The following is a 10431-nucleotide window of genomic DNA, read 5'->3' as shown; positions in this document are numbered from 1 at the left end:
ACTGTAATTTACTCTATGAGCGAGTAATGTTTTGGGACCTTTAAAAAGAAGAGCTGGCTTTTAAGGAGGCAAAATAGGCCTTGGAATGTATGAAAAAACTGTTACCTCTGTTAATGGTGTTTATTGTCAACCTGATGTGTATCAGTTTTCTGTGGTAGATGCATACCATATACAGTTTTGTTATATTTTCTGTGGACTATATTAAGATGGATTCAGTGCATTCTGAACTTACTGGAATATGTATTTAATGTGTTAAAATGTTTACTGTACTGTTCTTTGGGTCACCAATGTTTCTGTGAATGTTTTCACTAAGCCTTAATTATTTGTGCTGTAGTGTTAGGCCTAAAATTACACTGGGGGGGGGGTTGAAAGTGAAAAATTAGTTAATCATCAAATGATGTTTAATTGATTTCATATTATCTTCAATCCAGTGAATTGGTTTATCCTAAATATAAAATGTTCAGCATAAAATGTAAGCACCTTCACTGCAAAATAGTTTTGTATTTGTTTTTTTCTAGCTGAAAAAATTATAAAGCTATGTTTTTCTACATTGTTTCATTGTCCTCTTTGTTCTGTGACTCTCCGAAAATGTGTGTGTGTGTGTGTGTGTGTGTGTGTGTGTGTGTGTGTGTGTGTGTGTGTGTGTGTGTGTGTGTGTGTGTGTGTGTGTGTGTGTGTGTGTGTGTGTGTGTGTGTGTGTGTGTGGTGTGACGCGACGCAAGGTTAGTCTCAATTGGTTGCTTAAGAATGACGTCACACCAGACACGCCTCCACTTGTGATTTTCTTCCGGTGTCATGACCCGACCCGTTCCTTCCTCTGCCATGTGTTGTGAATCATGCACGAGCCATCCTCTTTAGACAAATGTGATTTAATTGGAGTTATAAGATCTATAAAGAAAAAAAGATAAAGTTTCCCACAGCCAGAAATGGATATACATGGAAGCATAGTAAGTTGTTAAATGGTTGAAGCAGGCGCTATATGTGGCAGACATAAAGGTAACGTTAGCTGGTAAGCTATCTGTTTCGTTTCCAGACATTACTTCCAGCGGTGTAACGTTTTTATAGCTGTAAAACTCGTTTGAGAACCATGGCACTGTACATGAAAGCTGCTGACATTCTGGAGAAAGTGGAGGCGAAACGGGGCGCGGTGAAAACCTTAGTTTACGAAAGCAAGTTTCAGAACGTCAAGCAGCTCTTCGCCTTGGTAAACGAGACTCAAAAATATTCATCCGTTTTGGAGGAGATCATCGAGTCCAGCAAGCTGCTAAAACAAACTAAACTCAGAATGCATGTGGCCAAGGTGCTGGTGCACGACCTGCTGATCGGCAAAGGGCTGAAGTGTGGCGGATCCTGGAAAGTGGTGATGATGAAGCATCGTTGCCGACTCGAGGCAGAACTGGCCCGCATGAAGATAAAACATAAGGTCAGCAGGAACCAAGACCTGCTCCCCGCCGGTGTCCAGCAGTCTCCAGGGGACCAGCTGCCGAGGTACGTACGTGTGAACACCCTGAAGACGACGGTAGATGATGCCATTGACTACCTGAAAAGGGAAGGTTTCAACTACTTGGGACAGGCCAACAGGATGGCTGATTTGATCCTCAAAGATAAACATTTTGTGAAGGATATGCACCTCTCGGATGTGCTGGTCTTCTCACCCAAGACGCACTTCCACGACCACTTCCTGTACACGGCTGGTCACTTTATCCTACAAGACAAAGCCAGCTGCCTCCCTGCCTTTCTCCTCAACCCTCGTCCAGGTTGCCATGTTATCGATGCGTGTGCTGCTCCTGGCAACAAAACCAGCCACCTGGCGGCCATCATGCATAACAAGGGGAAGCTGTTTGCCTTTGATCTGGACGCCAAGCGTATGTCGACCATGTCCACTCTCCTGCTACGTGCTGGGGTCACATGTCAACAACTGGCCCATCAAGACTTCTTGAAGGTAGACCCTGATAGCCCTCTGTACAAAGATGTGGAGTATATTCTACTGGACCCCTCCTGCAGTGGATCAGGTAACTGTCTTTCTCAACTCATCTATCCTACCTATTATCTCCCCATTGTCTCTTGTTTTTGCTCTCTCTCTCTCTCTCTCTCTCTCTCTCTCTCTCTCTCTCTCTCTCTCTCTCTCTCTCTCGTGTTCTAAGGAAGCTTTCCACTTGTTCCCATGGAAACAACTGTTGCTTGCCACAGGTTGAGCTACCACTGCAGTCAGGGTGCCTGTTCAGCAGGGTGCAGAACTGAGAGGAATAGCGCGTTCCTCCACAGGGTTGCGCTACATCCTCCTGGTGAAACTCCTCACTGTCGGGTGAAAATAAATGGCTGTCGATTTTTTGTTTGTATCGGAGAACACAAGTGGTTGGTGGTTCACCCGCCTCCCCAAGACCAACTGTAGGGGATAGCAGTGACAGAGACTACACGAGACGGGAAATCTGAGAATTGGAAACGATTAAATTGAGAGAAAAAAGGAGGGGGGGGGGGGGGGAATAGTCAGCCTGCCACCTTCTATGTGTGCATGTTGTGCACAAACATGAATGCTTATATTTACCCATGTTTTCCCCCATTATTTGCAGACAAAGCATGTAGGAACACAACGTGATTACATTTTTTTTTTTTCCCAGGCATGGTGTGTCTATCAGGTGATAACTCCTCTGACCAGAAGAAGGAACAGAAACGTCTGGCTTCTCTGGCATCCTTTCAGAAGCACTGTCTCAATCACGCCATGAGATTTCCCAGTGTGCAGCGCCTAGTCTATTCCACCTGCTCCATCCACACCCAGGAGAATGAGGAGGTTGTTGCTGAATGTCTGCAAAAGAATCCAGGCTTCAGGTAGAAGACAGACACACACATTAACATTGACACAACATACCATGACAGACACTTTCTCAAGAGGCAGTGATCTGCTTAGACTGTATTTTCTTATTTTTCTATCTTGCAAGATATCATATACTGTACAGCCTTGGTGCATTAGCTAGGTCATTACTGGAGATCATATTTAATTTCTGTGTGTCTATACCTCTTGTTTTCAAGCCTACTTCTGTACCCTCTATGCTACAGTATTACCTATAACAATGACAGCAACAGCTTAGCTTTTCCAGGACCTGAATGTGTCCATTGTGTTTCTGCAGGTTGGTTCCTGTGCTGCCACAGTGGCCAGAGCGTGGCCTGGAGCCTCTCAAACAGTGTCTGCGTGCCTCTACCTCCAAGACCCGCACCCATGGTTTCTTTGTCGCTCTGTTTGCAAGACGCAGCAAAGAAGAGATTCAAAATCAGGAGCAACTCATTGAAATAATGTAAGTATAAGAACATTCCTCTTATTATATCCTCTGCTCTGTGTACGTGCTAAAAGCCTTAAGTGTGATAAAAAATATATATTAGGAAAAGTTGTACAAAATTAAGTAACTACATTTCTTTACAAAGCAGAAAATTACTCTGATAAATTAATCATAATTACATCACTGTTGACAAAGAAATTTGCCATTCAAAACATTCAATGATTTTTGAATTGGTTTCATGAATATGATGTTTGTGACTCTTACCCAGTAAGAGTCACAGACAATTTAAATGTCAAATCCATCCAAATAAGTGAATAACACTTAAACTGATATTGTGAAGTGATTTTTACACAATCCATATTGATATGACTGATATATCCTTTCTTGGCAGAAACCCCAGCCCAGAACTGACAGTTGATATTACATCTGACATTGAGGAGAAGACGGTGACAGCAGCCACAGAGGAGCCCAGCATTAGTGATGAGGAAATGGAGGGGACAGAGGACCAGTCTGCATCTGTAGAAGGACACACTGACACCATGGTAACCAAGAAGAAGAAGAGGAAAAGGAAGAAGAAGAAGAAAACGGCCATAGTGGAGTGAAAGGGATGTTTTTCAAATGACTGTCTTGATGTCTGGTCTGAAAGAGAGTATTGCTTGCAGGAGTGTGTGTTTGTGTATTTTCATAGTATTTTCTCTGTAACATCATTGCTCTGCCTAAGATACAATCTAAATGTGTTATATACGGTATATGAGTGATAAAGTACGCAACAATACTAAAGAGGTGTAATCCATATCTTTTGAAATGCACTATACAGTAGTGGTGCCTTTCCCACCCTCACCACAGTCTCGTCCACCACAACCACAAGCACAAACATCTCCCAAGATCCTTCATAAATGTGGTATATCCCTGGGAGCTTAGATTGCGGTCACACGTATGTGCATGTGTCACAGCGAAATATAATGCATGCCATGTATGCAAGTATTTGTGATAGAGAAAGACAGAGTAGTTATGTGTAGCATTTGGCTATACTGGACAATGGGGGTAATTGCATAATCCAACAAATTAACTATTGACTGTTGTTTAGATTAAATATGTCTGTCTGTTTAGAAAGCAGAGCTTCAATTACAGCTTGCTGCAGATTGTGGACATTAGCTCCCTCTAGTGGTTGAAAGTAGATGGGATTGAGCTGTTTTAACACATGTGTTTAAAAATACACTATCACACGTGTTTAAAAATACACTATCGTGACACATGTGTTTAAAAATACACTATATTAACAAATGTCAGTGAACACCGTTTCTACTGTAGGCCTGAGACTGGGCCAGGCTTCATCGCCCAACATTAAGTGTCTGACTTCACTAATGCTCTTGTGGCTAAATGGAAGCAAGCAAAGTTCCATGTTACTGCTGAAAAGCCATCCCAGAATAAAGGAGAATGTTTGCAAAGGTGGGATCAACTCCATGTCAATTTCTATGATTTGTTTCTATTTAGCCACAAGACCATGATGAGGTCAGACACTGATGGTGTGCAATTAGGCCTGGTTTGCATTTGGCTTGATTCATTCCAAAGGTTTTTTGGTATGGTTAAGTCGGGCTCTGTGCAGACCAGTCAAGTTCTTCCTCACTCATATCAACAAACCAAAGCATGTATTCTGGAACAGGAAACGAACAGCCTTCCTCAAACTGTTGCCACAAAATTGGCTGCGCACAATTGTCTAGAGTCTAGACTGTCATTGTAGCTGTAGCATTAACCACACGAACCCTACCGTCCCTATTCTGGGCTCAGCGCGTCACATCGTGACCTTAGATCGGCTATTTTAAATGAAGAGATTTGGTGTAGAGGGAAAAAAGGAGGGAACCAAGGATTATAGACCCCTGCGAGAACCCAGGCATCAACGTATAGGGTTTAGGTGGTTATTATCCAGTAGGGCATTCATTAATAGAAACACTAGAAAGGCACAGTCTGTTCACTGACTTTGGTCATAGTGTATTTCTGTTACAAAACATCTGCCCTCATTTATGGTAGGAATGTTTAAACTCGGATGGACTGTTGCTTGTTCATCTGTTTAAGAGTAGAACATTTTGCTTCTGTGATTTCCACAACTGAACTCTATTTAGCTGCAGCCAATGCACACTGTTACCATAACCTCTTAACTGAAAACAGGAGATATTTTTTAACTATGCAATTAAAAGGAACTTTGCCAAAAAACTTCAAAGATGTGGGAAATAGTCTGTGGATTATGTGAAATTAGAGGTCCGGTGAAGAAGATGAGTCAGAGTCAACAACACTGCCATTTTCCTGTACGCATGAACACACCTGTTATTTGAAAACCAAAACCATCATATGAAGTGATGCAATGGAAGGCTGGAAATAAGCCACCATTTGACTTAAAAGCGTCTGTGTAATTTTCCCACCTTGCTGTGATTTGATGTGCAGAGTATAGCCTATAAATGTAGATAACACAATATCACCATTGTTCCTGTGTTGTGGTGTTTGGAACAACTGCCCCCCCCAAATCCTAGTTACACCTAGGCAGGTTTAACCACTTAAGTCTTATATACTTTGTTGTATGACAAATAGCAAAAATAGCCCATATACCTGTTACATCACAACGCATTGTGTAGTTGTAGGCCTAGATCTGCTTTTCTCTATTTTTGAGTAGTGAAGAAGGTGACAGAAAGAGAGAGACAAATATTATGGAGATATCACAGCTATGTACCCCTACTGTCAAAAAAGACAAATGCATGGCACATTTGAAGCCAAGATGACGTCCTAAAATCAAATTTCCCTACAAACGTGAAGCCCAATCATTGTCACACTGTAATAAATGCAGAGTATACTTACCACTTTACACTTCATGGCCACCGATGTTAATTTTTGTATACTGTGACAGGAAATAAAAAGTTCATTTAAAAGGGTTAACAAATCATTAATACCACTAAAGGAAATTCCTTTGCTGGTCTCATGTATTATAATGCAGAGTTTTTTTTTATTCTGTTCCCATGAGAAAGGATGATCCCTTGTAAACACCAGAGGAATGTGATGTATCATGATACTATATTGGGGTAACTAACTGGCTGATGATGCAGGGCCTTACAATAACACATTAGGGAAAACAATCAGATTTGTTTCAAGCCTAGCAAAAACGATTAGGACAGAAAAATAAGTTTCAATTTTATCAAATGGGCAAAAAGGAGAGACTGAGAATGGGCAAAAAGAGTGTTAGTGGGAGAAAGACCATGTTCATTCAGTATCAAGACTGGGTTATTTTTTGTTTGTGGGGATGGGGGAACTAATTTGAGATGCACACCATTTTATTTATTCAGGGGACTAGTGTGGGTGTATAGTGAGTGACCATAGACAAATCATTAAAATAATAATATTGCATAAGGGATTGAGCTGTGCCAAATATTCCCACACTCATATCATATCCGGTATCATACAGTAGCCTATGTCCTTCTAATCTAAACCATATTTAGGCAGGGTTTTTTTCTGTCAGGAAGTAGTAGCCTGGCTCTATACACTTTAACGAACCCTCTCTGGCATGATGCTTTAATTGAGTGATGATTGCACTGATTGAATTGGCAGGCACCACTTTTTCTGTTGTTCTTGTTCAACTATATTTTGACGAGCTGCTATGTCGTGGCATGGAAATAGGGAACAATACAACAGAATTAGAGTAAACAGAGTAATTCGAGCTTAGTGTTTAATTGCCGGCTACAGACGGGGGCTCCCCGTAGAGTAGGCTACGGTACGTAGCTCCGCTGTGTGGCCACGCTGCCTATTAGAGACCAGACCAGACACGAGACACTATGGCACCATGAGGGCGACACAGTAGGTGACCCCCGTCCCCAACAACAGGAGGACCTGTCATTCGGCCGTGACTGGAGAGTCGTGAAGACCTCTCTCAGTCTCACACCCCGCCGAGTAGAAACAGCTGATGAGGAAGAAGACGCTGACTTTCAAAGTCTACCTGTCGACGCAGCATTATATATCCAGAAACTACAGCAGACGAATGCTGGTGTTTGTTGCTGACAACCTCTACGACCTATTAGCTATTTCGACTTGAGCGACGCACTAAAGGTAAGCGCTTGTTAATTTCGTATTGAGGTTTTTGAGTAATATAAAGTTCTAGTCCAGGGGTCTTCAACGTTTTTCAGGCCAAGGACTTCTTAGCTGAGAGAGAGAAGCAGGGACCCCCCACTACTTTATATTGTATAAAATTGTGTTGACAGCATTGTAATTCGTGTTGTGTAAATGTGTATTAGATTGTTAATTATATTTTCAGACATGTATTCACTTAAACCTTCAATACTTAATTAACTTGACCTTTCACTCTGTGCTTGGTCTGCTCTTTTTTTCCCTCTACACCAAACAGAAAATAGAAGATCTACAAGCTCTGTGAGGCGTTGTGTGCTTGTAGATCTGCTATTTTTGGCTAAAGTTCTTCTCAGAATAGGGATGTTAGGGTTCAAGTAGTTAGTGTAAAAAAAAAAGTTCCTATCACACAAAGATTTGGCGGATCCCCTGTTGAAGACCCCTGTTCTAGTCTATAAATGTGATACTCGAGCCTATGGTAAAATGTTTGCTGTTTGAGGTTTGCATCATATTTGCACAGCCCTGAGTTGTAGACTTGTCTCATGGTGATGTAAGCTTCAACCCTAAATATTGCCTCTAGTAGCCTAGTCATAATAAAGATGAACATTTCGTAGAACTATATCCTACTCATACTTTATAATGTGATGGATGTCACGTCCCATCATTAGTAATAAATGCTTTTGCACGTTTACAGCCTAATGTATTTTGCATTATAAAACAAAAATGTTGAGGCCTGTAGTATTTGTTTTAACACAGTGTTGTTGTTGGTATACCTACCCCCAAACTAGGAACACAGTCAGAAGCTCAGTCACCCATTGTCTCTGAATCCATATGTCAGCCTTATTTTCAAATTAAGCATCTCACTGATATTCATTATAATAATGTCAGACCTATGTTAACTTTAGAAGAGTAGAATAGAACAGTCTCATTGGTCACACTTGAAAATGGCCATTGCCTCTATGGTACAATTTAAGCGCAACAATACAGCAACCTTCAAACACTGGACAATATAATAATAATAATAATACTAATAATATATACATTTATTAATGTGTCCTCTTTAGTTGTTGGGGTATTTGCTACAGTATTTATTTGCAAATAGGCCTATGTATAATTTGTCCTCTTCAATAATATAGTAGCAGAGCTTCCAGCACTTGATTATATTCATGATTGCAAAGTAGAATGTATTTACCTTCATGTGTGAACCCATCTGAAACGGACATTCTCCTGTTGCATGCTACATGTGTGAAAGGACAACACCGGACAGTGTCCCGACCTGATTTCCCGGACATTTTCCAGTGTTCAAATGAGAAAGCAGATCTCACTGAACTCCAAACAGCTGGACAGTTGTTCTGTGGCCTGCTAAAACTGTCCAGTAACAGAAAGGTCACAGGTTTGGTCCCTATTACAGCTGGCGTTTCCATCAAGTGCCACGTCACATGACCTATCAGAATATCATTGAGCAATACACAGCACCTCTGTCTGCACCTTCACTGTATGTCGCTCAGAGGAAGAGTATCACATACATGCCTGACATGTATCCAGCATGACAGACCTATATTATCTCTGTTTATAGAAGAGTAACAGATATATGCCTGACATGTATCCAATACGACAGACCTAGTATATTATCTTTGTTTATGGAAGAGTAACAGATACATGCCTGACGTGTGCAGTATGACAGACCTATGTATGTATTATCTCTGTTTAGAGAAGAGTATCAGGTGGGATGGGGGATGGCTGATTTAAGCAGTCATATCTGGCCTGGGTCCAAGTAATTGGACTCAGAGCGAGGTGTAATTGAACACCTGTTGCATCAGGTTAATTGATGTACACAGGATAAATCAGTCATCCCCACAAATATTCAAGGAGCTCAGGCGATATTTTTATTGACAAATAAAAAAAAACATCAATGTGAATAAAAACAACGCAAAGGATTGTTTGCGTTGTGGTCCATTAAAACACCCAACATTCTATCACTAGACAAACAAATCACTGCCGGCTACAGACAGGGCACATGTAGCCATTCCCCATCCCACAATCAGGTACATGCCTGACAAGTACAATATGACAGACATACGTATTATCTTTGTTTAGAGAAGAGTATCAGATACATGTATAACATGTATTTCAGATCATATCTGCGAAGGCATTGTTAGACTTCACACAAATTGCATAGCTCAAGTTCAACCTCATGAAGAATTTGCAAGATATGTTGTTATATATAGTCAAAGGCCAAACACACACACACACACACACACACACACACACACACACACACACACACACACACACACACACACACACACACACACACACACACACACACACACACACACACACACACACACACACACACACACACACACACTATTGGTAAAAGTCGCAACATGATGGATTTAGTTACATTTGCAATGTAACTAATGCATAATCATTTATTAGAAGCACTGATTTATAGCAGTTGATTTATAAAAAAAAATCAAGCACTTGTCAACACAGGGATTGAGTGTCTCTCAAGTGAAGCTACTTAAGTAAGGATCTATTAATCAGCAGATATTCATTTAATCTGAGGCCAAGGACAAGGTGATAATGTTAACATATTTACTATGCAAGGGGGTCAGTTACATGAACCTATGACAGATGATGTGATGACATAGATATATAAAGGGATGTGTACACTCAGTAAAATCCAATTTTAATATAACTCGAGAGTCGTCTCAGAGTTAAATTAACACTGGATGTTTTGTGTATAAACACACTAAGAACATGCACATAAACAACCATATATAGACCGATGAATGCACATGAACACAAACAAACACAGAAGCACATTCACATTCACACAAACACACACACACACACACACACACACACACACACACACACACACACACACACACACACACACACACACACACACACACACACACACACACACACACACACACACACACACACACACACACACACACACAATGTAAACTTTAAACAAAGTGAAACCTATATAGAAATACAGTTTAGATGTTTAATTCTTAAGTTATATTCCCAATAGAAGGGT

General features: G+C 40.9%; 1 protein-coding gene across 1 annotated transcript; it reads left to right on the top strand.

Annotated features, from left to right (window-relative positions):
* The first annotated feature begins 834 nt into the window (after window positions 1-834).
* nsun5 (NOP2/Sun RNA methyltransferase 5) lies at window positions 835-5808 on the top strand. Its single transcript, XM_080443500.1, has 4 exons — window positions 835-2012; window positions 2619-2826; window positions 3126-3290; window positions 3664-5808. Exons 1-4 carry the CDS (start codon window positions 1088-1090, stop codon window positions 3872-3874), a joined length of 1509 nt encoding a protein of 502 aa, XP_080299626.1. The 5' UTR covers window positions 835-1087; the 3' UTR covers window positions 3875-5808.
* Window positions 5809-10431: the final 4623 nt, after the last annotated feature.

This window comes from Gymnoscopelus braueri (genome assembly GCF_963280865.1).
Source record: "Gymnoscopelus braueri genome assembly, chromosome: 12".
NCBI lineage: Eukaryota > Metazoa > Chordata > Actinopteri > Myctophiformes > Myctophidae > Gymnoscopelus > Gymnoscopelus braueri.
The sequence above is the reverse complement of the archived record's forward strand: the minus strand, read 5'-3'. Positions and strand labels throughout refer to the sequence as shown.